The sequence below is a fragment of the Cololabis saira genome, chromosome 19 (genome assembly GCF_033807715.1).
Source record: "Cololabis saira isolate AMF1-May2022 chromosome 19, fColSai1.1, whole genome shotgun sequence".
NCBI classification, from domain to species: Eukaryota; Metazoa; Chordata; class Actinopteri; order Beloniformes; family Belonidae; genus Cololabis; species Cololabis saira.
The window spans coordinates 28,584,822-28,599,992 of NC_084605.1; the positions used below are offsets into that span (position 1 = coordinate 28,584,822).

General features: G+C 44.2%; 2 protein-coding genes across 18 annotated transcripts in view; one reads left to right on the forward strand and one right to left on the reverse strand.

Annotated features, from left to right (window-relative positions):
- The window catches only part of polr3e (polymerase (RNA) III (DNA directed) polypeptide E), a 164,284-nt gene that overhangs the window by 84,784 nt on the left and 64,329 nt on the right, over positions 1 to 15,171 (forward strand). The window lies entirely within an intron of this gene.
- Positions 3,186 to 15,171, reverse strand: part of LOC133419583 (calcium/calmodulin-dependent protein kinase type II subunit gamma) — a 44,023-nt gene continuing 32,037 nt past the window's right edge. For 4 of the 17 annotated variants that reach the window (XM_061708819.1, XM_061708817.1, XM_061708825.1 and 1 more), the window contains 8 exons: positions 14,463 to 14,507; positions 14,311 to 14,365; positions 14,004 to 14,084; positions 11,483 to 11,623; positions 8,873 to 8,948; positions 8,697 to 8,791; positions 7,558 to 7,794; positions 3,186 to 5,835 (listed from right to left, as the gene is read on the reverse strand). In XM_061708819.1, coding sequence (XP_061564803.1) covers positions 7,562 to 7,794; positions 8,697 to 8,791; positions 8,873 to 8,948; positions 11,483 to 11,623; positions 14,004 to 14,084; positions 14,311 to 14,365; positions 14,463 to 14,507 — 726 coding nt within the window. In that variant the 3' untranslated portion in view covers positions 3,186 to 5,835; positions 7,558 to 7,561. The remainder of the gene's footprint in view (positions 5,836 to 7,557; positions 7,795 to 8,696; positions 8,792 to 8,872; positions 8,949 to 11,482; positions 11,624 to 14,003; positions 14,085 to 14,310; positions 14,366 to 14,462; positions 14,508 to 15,171) is intronic. The other 13 variants (XM_061708831.1, XM_061708830.1, XM_061708834.1 and 10 more) reach the window with 6 other exon arrangements.

Genomic DNA, 15,171 nt, shown 5'->3' on the forward strand with positions numbered 1-15,171 from the left:
TTGCCTTTTTTTTTTTACTCTCTCTTTCTGTCTTCTGCTCCCTCCGTCTCCTTTTTGCATTTGCACTTTAACTGTTTGAAGTTAAACTCGGATGTCCCTGTGTTATTGTTGCACTGACAAATACGTTGCGTTTGTCAGATACGCTTTTTCTGCTCTTTATCTCTGCCGCTTGCTGTCCGTGGTGCAGAAAACAGCTGCGTATTGCGTAAAGGCCCATTGGCTGAATTGACGCCACTGAGGGAGGAGACAGAGAGAAACTCAGGCTTTATTGAAGTAAACCTGCTAGCGAGCAGGTTAGGTTCACAGGCTCAGTTGCCGTAGTAACTGACTCAGAGTTTGAGTTAAATCGCTTTCTGGAACTGAAAACTCTGTGGTTTCCCTCATCTCAGGCTTAACAAGTGAGTGGGGGGTCGCGCTTCCTGACGCCCCCCTGCAAGCATGCGGAGGTGTTCCACAAGGCTCAATCACGGAGCCTGTTTTCTTCTTTTTAAAGTGCGGATGTCAATATTTAATGCTGCAGAGCAGAAGCCTTCATTTATATTTTATTGATGTTGTCCGAGGATGCACTTAATGAAACTTAAGTTTACAACACAGATGAAATCAGATACACAATCTTTACCAAGGATGTGATTTTATTGATCTACAGTATCTACTCATCTATCTTTCATCCATCAAGGAGGTGTTTTTTTAACCCTTTCATGTGTTTTAGCCTCACTGATTGTTACTCTTCTTGTTCTGGGACCATCTCATGCCCAACGTGCTGAAATGACAATAACAACACCTTGGATCCTTGTACAATATTAGAGGCATTTATATTCTCATTTTTGTTTTTATTGAAGATAAATCTTGATAATGATACCAGGAGCTACGGAGCAAACTGGTCCTGAAACGCAGGCTAAACAGCAACTCTTTGGATTCAAGGACGTACAACATAACTTGATGTCGCTAGGCCGGGCAAGAGTCACCGGGCCCTGCTAGAACCAGGACTGAGGGGGGGGGTGGTTGATGAGCCCCCCCTCAGTGGAGGGGAGGAGCACCTGCCAGGACCCAAGAAGCCACATGGGATCAACACCTGGAGACTGGGCCGTCTGGTTGAGGTGCAGTGATTTGGGGGGGAAGGTTTTGTGTGGTGGACCTCGGCTTCCCAAACCCTGGACTGGAGTTTCGGGCTGGACGCCCCGAAACAAACTCGGGAAGCGCAGGAGGGACTGTATCTCTGGGTCGGCTTGGTAACGCCATGAAGGTCCACAGGAGTTTCAGGCCCTGTGAGCCAAACTAGGATAAATGGAAACTCATTAACAGGCACTGGAAAACCTCACGCCAGAGTCCTTACAAACACCAGGAAACTGGATCACGTTACACCGGTCATGAAATCACTACACTGGCTTCCAGTGAGTCAAAGGATAGAGTTTAAAATCTTACTGCTGGTCTTCAAAGACCAGAATGGTCTTGGACCAAAATACATGCTGGATCTGTTAGTTCCTATGAAGCTCCCAGACCCCTGAGGTTCATCTGGATCTGGTTTGTTGTGGTTCCAGAACCAGAACCAAGCAAGGTGAGGCAGCGTTCAGTTATTCTGCTCCTCACCGGTGGAACAAACTTCCTGTAGACCTGAGGTCTGCTCCAACTGTAGATCCTTTAAATCAGGATAAAAACATTACTGTTTACTGAAGCGTACTCCTAAATTAAATACTTACCTGCTGTAATCTGCTTGTGCTTTTTATTATTTTACTTCTTTTCTTATCATCTTATTCTTAATTTTTTCAATCTTATTTGTTATTTACTGTCCAATTATGTCTTATCCGCTTTTAATGTCAATGTAAAGCACTTTGAATTACCTTATGTTGAATTGTGCATTTATAAATAAATTTGCCTTGCCTTGCCTATATTTTTCAAATAACGTGAAAGCTGAAAGTTATTTCCACTGTGAACGCTGCTGCTGCTTCACAGAAACCGTTTAAACTAATGTTAACTGGTATCATCCAGGTTTTCACACATACGGCCTCATTAGTGATGTGGCTGCACGGCACAAAGGAGAAGTTATTTAAAGGGATGGGATCAAAAATGTGGTAGCCGGAGTATCTGCGACCACAATCCAAGTCCATCAAGTCTTTATTTGGAAAAACTATGTGCTGCAAGTCAGTGGCTCCAAAAATAAGGACAGCTCATTGGACGGAGCTTCGTTACTTTCCACTCTCATTTTTTAAACATTTGAAGGATGAGAGAGAGAGAGAAAAAAAAAAGAAGATGAAATGCAATTTGATGGCAGAATTGGACCGATTGGAGACATTTGTATGAGCTCTGAGATGGAAAACAAGGAAGTTTCCTTGCAAGACCTCTGCAAAGTCAAAAGTAATTTGGATTCAGGAGACTTCCTCTGGCTTTTCTCCTAATTTCTTCGACACGGAGGAGTCGGAGGTCAGAGAGAACTAACAAGACACAATCCCCGGCGAGTTTCCTCTCTCCCCGTGTCTTTGATAAAGTAAGTGCAAGTGTCAAAGTTAACCAACTGCTGAGCTCTCCTCATTACTCACACGGAGAGCAGAGGAACCGGAGGGAGCTGTCCTACATCCTCACATGCTCTCCGAAATAACCAGGACCATCATAAATAACAGCAGAAAACCTCAAGACAAGGCTGAAGCATTACTCAAACGCTTCATCGTGCTCAGAGCGGCTAAAACAGGACGGGGGGGGGGTGGTCGGACCGACAGCCCCGATCGCCTCGTCCTGTGTGCCAGCCAGCGGCCCGAAGGCTACGGCGTGTTATTCAGAGCTTCATCTGACTTTGTAACGTGATGACAGATGAATGCGGAGGGCTGTGCCAGCTGTTGGTGTTCAGAGCATCCAGCCAACCGTGGGCACAATCTCGAGCTGGTTTGTTAAACTCCGCAGCACGCATCTTAGGGGAAGTCGACCGGACAAAATTTCCCTAAAATTGGAAATGTGGACAAATAGAGAGCGTGACTAATCAGTGTGGCAGCGTTACATAATCCACTCAGGCTGTTGCACGCTGGAGCTGGGATGTAACAGAGGCTTGTAATTAGAAATGGATGATTCAGGATGCAAAAGTGGAGGATATTTTTTTAAATATGTTTGTGATAAACCAAGAAGGAGAGGAATATGTTCCTTAAACCTTAAAATCTGGCACAAAGAACCAATGAATGAACGAGTCCACAGAGACAAACGGTGCTGAAATAGTATTTTTATTAAATACTTTCAAGATCCAAGTTTGAAGAATAACAAAGCTAGATGAGGACCAACTAACACTCAGACAAACACTTGATAATCGTCAATTCATGGTTGTAATTCATTGTACATCATGATCATGCAAAAACAAAAGAAAAAAAAAAAAACAACAGAAAAAAATATAATAAATAAAAATAAAAAAACAAAAACAAATCCAGCATCCGTGTGAAGGCTGGGGGAGAAAAGCGCAGCCCAATAGTATATCATTACAACGCAGGGAAAACGCGAACATCAAGGGCCTCATACCAAGCTACGGCTCCTGAATCTTTTTTTTTTGTGTTTTTTTTTTTTTAAATTATAATTATAATTTTTTATTTTTTTTTATTTTGTATTTTTATATTTTCATGTCACCTGTTCAACATTCTGGATGGAGGAAAATTCATATTTGAAAAGATGCAAATATCATATATTAACACTAACTCCATCCTTAATCATGTAGGTACATGGCAGAAATGTGTAACTGAAACATGCATATAACTAGGTGTCCCGCTCCGCCCGCGACACCCACGCCCTCCTGCCTCCGCCAGCTCCCCGCAGCCGAGCAGGCACCATTTAAAACCACCAAGGGTAGATTATATTGATTATTAATTTTCGTCCTGATCGGTATCTTTCATTTTGCGGTTATATTTCTTCCCTTTTGTCCTTTTTTTTTTTTTTTTTTTTAAACCCCTCCGTTTGCGAAGGGAGAGAGAGAGTGCAGAACTCCAGCTTGGCAGATCAGCAAATTACCAAACAACTGAGTTAACAGCAAACAGCGACGACAACAATAACAACAACGAGAACAACAACAACCAAAAAAAGAAAAGAAAAGAAGAACAAAATAAAAAGTCAAAACCAGTAACACTGGAAACAACAGATAGAGGTACAAATAAACATTTCAAGAGCGGGTGCTCCTTCGAACACGAGGGCCGTGGAGATATTGGAGGGAGGAGTTAAAGATTGCAGGTGGATGGAGACGGTAAAGCAGCACGACGAGGGTGGTGTTGGTCACACAGCAGCGGTGCAGATATGTCACAAAGCCCAAACACGCCGCCGGGTGTGTAGAAGTGCATATGATATGAAAAGACGGCTCACAGCATTGTGGGATCAGGAGATAAGGACACTATGTTACCAGGTCTGTGGGGGTTAAACTACTTCCATCCTGTTTTCTTTTCTTCCCCGTCTTCAGAAACAGTCGTGTGGCCTCGGGACTACGGCCTATAGGAGTGTGTGTGTGTCGACGTCAGCCTTAAAGGATTAGGAGCTACCGATATCTTAAGTATTTTGGAGTGGAGAATTGAACTATCGAGGAAAATCCTAAACTAGAGTGAGAGTCAGAGGCCGCGGGGGGGGATCCCCCAAATGCACAGGATGAGTGTCTCTTAGATACATGTACATATATTACACTTTTCTACATATATCTATACATACACTGTATTTACACAGTGATTATAAACAACCAGGCCCTTACAGAAAGTAGCGAAACAGAGTGGCAGGAAGGTTGGAGGACAGAAACACGTAAAGAGATGGTGGCTGGGGGAGGGGCGTAAAGGAGAGGCAGCGGGCAAACATGCTAAAACGCAGACGCCTTTCCCGGCCCACTCGCTCCCTCTCTCCACCACAGTTACACACACACACACACGCACGCACAACAAGCCGACGAGCAGGGTTAGCTTGAAATTTGCACAATAAAATCCCTCTTTTTGAATCCAGCTGCTTTAAAAAGGAGCCTCGGTTGCACAATCAGTCAAAGCAAAAGAGTCAAACAATAACAGGAAATAAAAAGGCTCCGGTTATTCACAGGAAACAGATCAGACGGACGGTAAAAACACAACAAAACGAGAGATCTCAAGTCAGACCCCCCCCCCCCCTCCCGGATCCCTACAATACGATTTCCGTTCGGGCGGAAAACACACAAACAAAAACACAAACACGTAAAAAGCCTAAAGTTCTACACTTTGGTGCTTCATGTTTTTGATATCAAGTTTCTCTCGTCATCAAGTTCTCTGACTGAGCAAACTTGATTATTTTCCCTCCTTAATTCAGTTTGAGGAAAATGTATCCCTTCATCTTAACATCCGGGTAGTGAGCACATCACTTCCTACCCGGTAATCCCTAAATGTGTCCGAAATCTCAGCTGCTTATACTTCTCGCTCCGCTCTGCTCCTCCCTTATTGGGAGGTGATAAATGCTTGGTTGGGTTTTGGTGGTTTCTGGTACATCTAGTCATAATTTACACAGTATATTCATAACTCATACTCATAAACTGTCACAAGTTCAACTGTAAATCCTCTCCTCCCCCCGGGACGTCTCATCTCGCACGGGCAGAAAAAAGATGGCTGCCAGGGGAGGGACAGAGGGCAAAGATGCGCCCTCCAATCAGGCGCCAGATGCATGCATCATCCCATGGGGGCGGGTTCTTGTCATCAGCCAGCCCCCAGCAGGTCAAAGGAGGGACAGGATTGGTTGGTAACGTGGAGAGGGATGCGATCTCGCCCGGCCGGGCTCCTGGCACTAGCCAATCCACGCAGAGGACGGACCTCTTAAACACGCTCGCTGAAAAAAACTGCCCCCCAAAACAAACTCCAGCAGACTGGAGGCTCAGCACCGCTGGCGGGGAGCAGAGGGGCGACAGGTCACTCATTTGTGGTTTCAATGGCTCACGTTGTCTAAAATCAAGCATCAACAGTTTAAAAATGGCGTCTGGGCATCATCGTCATGCTGCCGTCCATTTATAACCGTGCATTCACACCGAAAGCGTCACGGGCGTCCGGCTGCCATTCATTGTCTATGAAAGCGCGCTGCAAGAGGCGTCGGAGGCGTCGGGAGCAGCGCGATGGAGGCGTCAATTTGAAGTTGAGAGAAACTCAACTCTATTCAAATGAGCAGCGGCGACGCCGAGGCAGCGTCCAATCACAGACCGGGATTCCCAAAGCAAGAAGCCTCAATGCAGATTGTACTAATCTACACACAAACGTACACTCATTCACATGCATACATGAGCAGAGCTGTGCACTAACACACTTATTTTATCAGGAATTAATATATTTTATCTAGCAAACTTTTGCTTATTTGACTGCCGTTTTTACCTGAACTAAATGTTTTTACCTGAACTCTGCTCATGTGAAACACGTAACTGATGGTTGAGGGGTTGGGTGGTCTGAAAAAGTTTATTTTCTACATCGATCCAACGCAAAATAATAAAAAAAAACTGTGCTTATTAATCACAAAACACAGTTTAAACATTATGACCAAATCCGCTCCGACCCGGTGTGTCAGTGTTCACTGCAGACAGACTGCAGCTTCACCGGGACCAACGGCTCTGATGGTTGATGTTGATCCAGGACCGACCTTGTTCAGGAGCATCAAACTCTCTCTTGTCTATGCGGAAATAACGCCGAAATATAAAGACGGCTTCCCAAAGTGTGATCCATGGTGAAATAGGAAACTGAAAATGTTCACGCTATATTTATACAGGACTGTCTCAGAAAATTAGAATATTGTGATAAAGTTCTTTATTTTCTGTAATGCAATTAAAAAAAAACTAAAATGTCATACATTCTGGATTCATTACAAATCAACTGAAATATTGCAAGCCTTTTATTATTTTAATATTGCTGATTATGGTTTACAGCTTAAGATTCCCAGAATATTCTAATGTTTTGAGATAGGATATTTGAGTTTTCTTAAGCTGTAAGCCATGATCAGCAATATTAAAATAATAAAAGGCTTGCAATATTTCAGTTAATTTGTAATGAATCCAGAATGTATGACATTTTTGTTTTTGTAATTGCATTACAGAAAATCACAATATTCTAATTTTCTGAGACAGTCCTGTATATAGATATATATATATATGCTATATTCACTTTGTTCCCTCCAGTTCTGCAGCGCAGCTTGAAATCGGCAGGCGTCCTGAGCGACCACAGACGATTTTTGACGCTTTTGGTGTGAATCCACAGTTAATGTTAAAACAGAACTTGGTAACTTGAAGAAAAGCAACTTTGTCATATTTTCAGAAGTAAAACATTAGTTTAAAGTTTCCATCCAGGTCCAGTTTTTCTTCAGATCTACCAAGCTGTGCTTTAAGATGTGATTAGAGATAACGTAATCATCCCGTCGCCACTAAACAGCAAAAATCAACAGGAAGCTGTAATTCTCATCCCACTTCAAGTCTCTAACAACTGCCTGACTGTTCAAACTAATGTTTATAGATTAAACAAAAGTGGGATTAAATTTAGATTTTTGACTTTTACCACAAATATATAAAAGACAAGTGACGAGGAAACGTTGGGAACTCCCGTCGTTGCTCGTGCACGTGTGGGCCGGTACCTGATTACTGGAGGGGGGCAGCAGGCGCTCCAGAGCAGTGGAAGTGGACGTTGAGCCACTTCCCGTCGCGGCGGTGCCACACCCGGGTCTCCTCCGACTGGCTGGAGCGCGGGCGGCCCGTGGAGTCCACGAACTGCGTGAGCCGGATGTAGGCTATGCAGGCGGCGTCCTCGCCGATCAGGTGCACGTGGGGGTTGAGCAGGGTGGTGTGCACGGGTTTGCTGTTCTTGCTCAGCACTGGACGGACACAAAACAACGGCACAGCCGAGTGTCAGGCGGTGGAAAAGCTCAGGGTGTTGTTAAACTAGTTAAATCAGTTTGTGCTACAGAAAAGAGCAGTGAGAGTCATTCACAGGGTAGGCATCAGAGAACCGTCAAACAGATTATTTATTTCGGCAGGTTTGTTGAAAATGGCGGATATAGTTGAACTTCAAACTTTAAAAATAATGTTTAAAGCAAAAAATAGAACGTTACCAGAACAGTTACAAAATGTGTTCAGATTGGAGGATGAGGACAACAGACTTAAACTTGATTTCAAACACACTTTTGCAAGGCTAATCATAAAACAAATGTGTTTTTCTGTTACAGGTGTAAAATTATGGCATGGACAAAGCAAGAAACTGAAAAGTTGCACAAGTTTGTATCAGCTTAAGAAAATGTTTAAAAAAGAAAAGATAAGTGCCTACAAAAAAGAAGAAGGATAAAGAGAAAAAAAAAATAGAAGAGTGGTATTTTTGTTTGTTTTCTTGTTATAAATGTGTGTATAGATAGATTGGTGTTCAGTAAGTCAACGTAATTGTATTAACAGAGAGGGGCAGGTATCATAAGTTTTCTTCTTCCTGCTCCTTTTCTTTCATGGTGATAATGTGTACTTCATGGAATTTTGTACAACATTATTAAGAATATATACCATGAATGGAATAAATGAAATGAAATGAAATGAAACCAGTAACAGATAAACAGATTTGTAGTTAGCCGAGAGAATTACGTTCAATAATTGAAATAAACGGCTGCAATCAAAAGTAAACCGATGTTGGAGGTTCACTCGTAAAGACAAACGCTTCCCACATCTCCTGAAAGGTCCTGCTCCTTCTGATTTACATGAAACGAGGCACCGTGCACGTTTGTAGGACACTCACGGTTTTCAAAGTAGAACTTGTGGAAGTCCATGCCCTCCACCAGGTTCCCCAGCGCCTCGGGTTCAAAGGAGGTGAGTCCAGGGTCACAGATTCTCCTGAGGAAACGAGGTGAACTCATTAATCTAACCACCATCTCCCATCCTGCACGAGGCGTCGGCACACGGAGGTGGACTCACGTGTAAGCTTCAAAATCCCCGTTGTTGATGGCCTCGATCAGCTGCTCCGTTATCTTGATGATTTCCTGCTTACGAGCTACGGGAACAAACAAACAGACACAGACAGACAGAAGCTGGTGAGCAGCCAGACGAGACGACGGCGGACCTTTTCTCTCGCCACCTCAGCTCCCGCCTTCCTTCACACACACACCGACTCCACCTGAACCTCAGCGACGTCGCTGCAACCTCACGCTGCTCTTCTCACATTCTGCGACACGAGACCTGAATGGACGCTACGCTCCGCGGCGAGCCGGCAAAACCAGAAATACTACCGAGAAACTTGGACAACTTACCAGCTTTCCTCTCATCATAAACGTCTATAACAATGCACGAATGCTGCACAGACACATTTCCATGACAACGGGGCTCAGATCTGCTCAGCGAGACACCTCTACTCACCGCACAAGACTGACGGATGCAGATAAAGGACTGTTCCTCCAATTGGATTTACAATTCCTATTCATAGATTTTCCAATATCCACTTAAAGCTCCACTAAACCTAATGGCATATTTATATATTGCCTTTATTTCCACTCTTAAACGTCAGTCCAAACAGATCACCTGACACATTTATATAAATAAGAGCATTTAGAAGTCGCAGCATCGGGCACAAACGGCCCTGCAGCAAACAAAGTGCACGTGTACGGAAATAATCTTTATAAATGTCACTCGATATCACCAACATCCGGAAATCTTAGTGCTGCAACCTTTCAACACGTTAACTGATGCTTAAACTGGACGAGAGCCTGACATGGCAGTCCCTCCCAACGTCATTCATCAGTTCGTGGAGGTGACATCCCTCCGTCGGCGACGGCTCAAACACACACCGACCACAGACACGACATCAACAACATATCTGGCAGGAACTTTCCGAAAGAGAGCAGAAATGTTGATAAATACACTTCATGTTGCCGTCACAATAACTGCTTTTCTGCATTTCAACTTGTTGAAGAGAACCGGTGATAAAAGGCTTCTCGTGTAGCCACCACATATTCAGCCGATCGGTTTTGGAGTTCAGATCAATCAAAAAGATCCTGCACATTCAGCAGGACCGGTGCCAGAGCCAGGGAAGATGTGGATTAACGTAAGAACCTCTTTCAATAGATCACTTGAACATAACTCTAATGGACTCACGATTTCTGTAGAGGACAACAGAACGGAGATCGTTCATCCACTTCATGGATCACAGCGCATCTCATTTTCCCTGAAAACATCTTTTCATCAAACTCTCCGCTGTTAAAAGCTGTTATAAACAACGGCCCCCATTTTAGAGCGTCCTTTACCGATTAAAACCAGCTGGTTTCTCCAGACAGGCTTTTATGGGTGTTGTTTCTAGCCGGGTTCAGAAGTATCGACCAGTGATACTAAAAACACTGAATGAAGTTTATAAACTCTGCTGTAGATGGGAGCAGTCGACCAGCCGGCCACGGCGACAACGCGACGAGGGACAATAACCTTGTGGGGTAATCCTGACGGCTTGACTTAACGCCCGTGTGGAACCATCACCAGGTAGTAGGGCTGTTCGATTAATCGATTTTAAATCGTAATCGCGATTATGTAATTAGAACGATGTTAAAACGTGAAAATCGTAAAATCGATTTTTCACTTTTTTTTTTTTTTTTACCTCGTCTGCACATATTAATGATTGATACCATATTAATGATTGATGGAAATACCTCTCAATACCTGCGACAAGTGCCCCATCGGAGAGGCTCTTTAGTGTAGGAGGGGGCGTTGTAACATGCCACCGGGCATCCCTCAAGCCAGATGCCGTAGACCGGCTCGTGTTCCTTGCAAAAAACTTGCAAATGTGAATAGCAAATGTAATGACTGACATTACACACCTCTACCTCCTTCATGGGTTGCATTATTATTTAGCATGCAAAGACCCAGTTTAGTTTAATTAGAAAATGTCTTGTTTTATTTAATTGGAAATATAACGTACTGTATGTTTGCAGAGATAAAACTTTATATTTTATTATATTTTTTAAAACTTTTTTTCAACTTATTTTACAGAGTTTTGCACTTTATTCATTCATTTTTGGTTTAATAAGAGCAAAGTTTGCACTTAAAGCCCAATGGGGCAAATGTTCAATAAAAAAACAGCATATTTGAAATAATTTCTTTGCCTTTTGTCAATTCACAAAATAATCGTAATCGAAAATCGGATTTTATTTTTGGGGAAAATCGAACAGCCCTACCAGGTAGCGTGCCGGTAAAAGCCTTGTTGCCACGCTCAAAGCTGTGGACATAAATCTAAAATACATCATCCGGATCGATAGATGTTCAGCTCTGTCGTCTGCTCTCTGACTGGATCTTTGACGCTGAAGATCATCACCGGATGGAAACCGCCATCATCTCTCCCTAAATCTTTTCTCTGAGTGACGACTGTTTAGGAGAAAAACTGACTGCGAGAAAGGCTTAAATAACTTATGACGGCACCGCGTACAGCCGGACATCTTCAACACTCGGACAACCGCAGCTTCAAAGCTGAAATGTTTGGGTGATCAACATCTGGTGTGTGTGAGGAGCAGGGGAAGCTGGTTTGGTAGATGCAGATGTGATTCTTACTCGGCTTAGTGTTGCTTTTAGCAGCGACAGCGTTGCCCCCTAGTGGAGCAGCGGGAATGGAGGACTGTGATTGGTCAGAGTCGGGGCACGAGCTGTTGCCCGTGCTGTTCCATGCCATGCGCTTTACATCATGCGGTGGAACTGAAACACAACGGATGGTCAACAAACGTGGGGCGACAACAGAAGAGATGACACGTGAGTGACACACAAACACGCACACAGTTCATGCAGTGAGAGGACGCGCGCAGCGCTGGGGTTAGCTGGGGTTAGCTGGGGTTCGTGACAGACGTGTGGAGGGATGACGCCGACACACGAGCCGGAAGCAGAAAGTCCCTGCAGGTCTGAAGGGGGAACGTTGGGGAAATGTGGAAAACATTTTACTGCCTATTCTGCACACATCTACTCTGCTCCTAATGCTCTCGTACAATACATTAAAGAAAAAAAAAAAGCCTTCTGGGGTGAACTGCAGCATCAAGCGCGGAGGATCGAAGCCGCTGCTTGTTATTAGCTGTGGACGAGCCTGTGGGGAGCCTGGTCAGGAAGGAAGGCGCGAGTGGACAACAGGAAAGGAGTGAAGGGAGGGAGGAGGCTACGCTGTCCTCTAATGAAGGTGTGTGTCAGCAGCAGGAAGACGAGAGATGAAAGGAACGCTTAATGAAATATTTGTGAGAGGAGTGAGACGAGCAACCAAGACAAATAGACGCTGTTAAGAGTATGTTAAAGAAACAGAAGAGGAGAGGAGACGGGAGGACGGAGGCTGAGGACAAAGAAGCGTGATGCTCTGACGTGTTCCTGGAGAAGCAGACGGGCAGCAGCAGCATCCAGACACCCAGACCAGGAGACCATCCCAGGACATTCAGCCGCAAGAAAAGCAAAGCTTCCTCCAGCTGCCGCATAGGACGACAGGGCACGTAGGCAGCGGTGACCACAACACACACACACGCACACACACCCACACACACACACACACACACACACTTCAGGGTTCCCACAGTGGCCCTGATGAAAAATTCAACACCTTTGTCGGTGTGGCGTTACATAATCAGATGGGTGACCTGAAGGGGGCTCTGCGTCTTAGAGGAGGAAGAGTCCAGGTTCCTTTAAAAGCTCCGACTGCAGGACGAGCTCAGTCACGCAGGAATTAACATCCACTTTAGAAGGACTTGCTTATAATTAGTTGCCAAATGGTTAAAATAATACTCACAAAACAAGTGCTCTGACCCGGGAACACGGTGACAAAGCTACAGTCAGTTCCGATTCGCAAAAAAATACCCATTACATCTCATTGTTGGATTTTAATTTGTAGGAAAGGTGGGTGGAAATTTTAAAAATTGTGCTTAAACCTGAGTGCTTCCTGGAAAACCCCAAATCTATTCACCAAATTCTTATGGTGTTCAGAGAGGGTGAAAGTGGGTCTTTTTAGGGCTTACTGTACCCCTTCTTATACTGCACCCTTATGGATTACATTTAAGGCCAGCATCCATAAATTACAGGTTGCGTACAACGATTGTCTGCGTATTTTGCTTGGGAAACCAAGATGGTCTAGTGCAAGTGAACTCTTTTGTAAAGTACATGTTATCACTTTTCATGCACTTTTTAGGCGATTGATTCAAATTCATATGTCGACTTAATAGCTCTTGTAATGCCATTATTATGATGTTAACCAACCCAGTCCTGAGTGCTGTAAGATACCAGTCTGCTATGTGGAAACACTGGTATGACTGTCTTTTTTAAATTCTGTTGTATGTTTGTTTGTCTTTTTTAATGGACCTGAGTCTAAATAAAAAGATTGATTGATTATGAAGGAACAAGAAATATGAAGGAAAAAAAGTTGAACTTTCAGATTTTATTATTGATGCTTTAAAAAAAAAAAAGTAATAATTGTTTTTTTTCTTGCAGCTAATCTGAGATAAAAGTGCACATATTGGATATTATCAGGTCCTGATGGGTTGAATAAAAAAAAGAAACCTAGCAACAAGAAAAACTAAAATCCAAAGTACTTTTCTCCATCTCCTGAACCGGATCAGAACTAAGAACACGAGTCTCTCTCATAGTTTAGGCTCAGAACATTAATGTTCTCTTTGACATCATCCAGGTTTGAATGAGGACCATTAGGACCATTAGGACCATTAGGAGGTTATATTGGGACGAGACTGAAAAGGTTGTCGTTTTTTTTTAAAGAGTTGTTTTCTGTTAACGGATTTTGATGACGTAGATCAAAGACGTAGCAAACTAAAATTAATCTTGAGCAATTGCGATGCTGTTTGTTAAATGTCCTGGATTCAGCTGAATGGGGTATAAAAATGGGGAGTGGGGGGTTATTGTTGAAAACCCAAAACCAGTGGGAACCCTCAGAAAAAAGCGTAGTGGATCAGAGTGAAGGGAGTTCAAGGATGTAAAAAGTCATTGGCAGTGATCACAAGAAGCCGGGGTGGGAGTGAGGAGTGAGGAGGGGGGTGGGGGGGGTTAGGTCCCTGCCACAACGGGGCCAAAGAGCTTCTGTTGCCGTGGATGAACTTACTCGCAGGCGAGCTCTGAGGTGAGGGCAGAAGTGGGGGCATCTCCTCTGCTGCGCTGCTCTGACTCAGCGCCGAACTGTCCGCTAGAACACACACACAAAATGCAGCCAGACTCACCATAAATACCAGCGCACGTACACGCACGCACGCACGCACACGACAGGCACGGGGGGCAAGAGTGTGAGAGACAACGCACTGCATTCTCAGCACACCTGCCAGTCACTACAGTCAAATACACACTTCACTGGATGGGAGACAGGAAGAAGAAACGGAGAAGAGCTGAAAACGGGGAAGGAAACACTGGAGTACCTTTCCTACCTTTCATTTCCTCCTCATCGTTGGTGGCATTGCTCTCCGTTGATCCCTACGGTGCAGAGGAAAAGGACAGAAACAGACTGAAACCAGCTCAGACGGGATCCGAGTCAAACGGGGCCGTGTGATGTCGCACTTTCAAGCCTCACCTTCACTCCGTCCGGAGGGTTGTGCACCACCGTGCTCTGAGACTCCTGCGATGCAGAACACAACCGTCAGTCCGAGGCATCGCCGTCCACAACCAGCGCCTCTCAACTGGATTTAAAATGGTCCCACTTATCTAACCCCAGTCACAACTTCACATCCCATCCTACCAGCAGCTGGTTAAATCAGTCCATGTTTTAACTTACAGCCATTCAGGTTATGTTTAAAGCCGTTATTTAGATGCAGGTTCGCTCAAAACAACCATCTAAAAGCCAAAGTTAGAGCAAGAAAAACACTCAGCATTCGTCCACAAACCCTAACGGGGGGGGGACCTGCAACACCAGTTGAGACGCACTTCGCAAGTTAAGTGTGTAATCCAACCACAGCACTGCAAAAGGTAATTCAATGCATGCTAGAAAGCCTCGGAAAACCAAAACATGCTACACTGGATGAAAGCGCATGATTAAGTTTGGCAGTATGATCAGGATGACAGTCGGGGGGGGGGTGGGGGGTTATAGAGAGAGACTGGTGGATGGGCTGAAGACGTGATGATAAAGGAGGATGTTAGGGCAGATCTTTGCAACATGGCAAGGGGAGAGAAGCATATCTGGTTAAGTATGGAATATGAAGGGTTATATGCAAAATGCGAATTAAAAAAGGCGTCATTGCAGGATGAAACTGAATAATGCTCAATGCCAGCAGTCTCTGTTATCT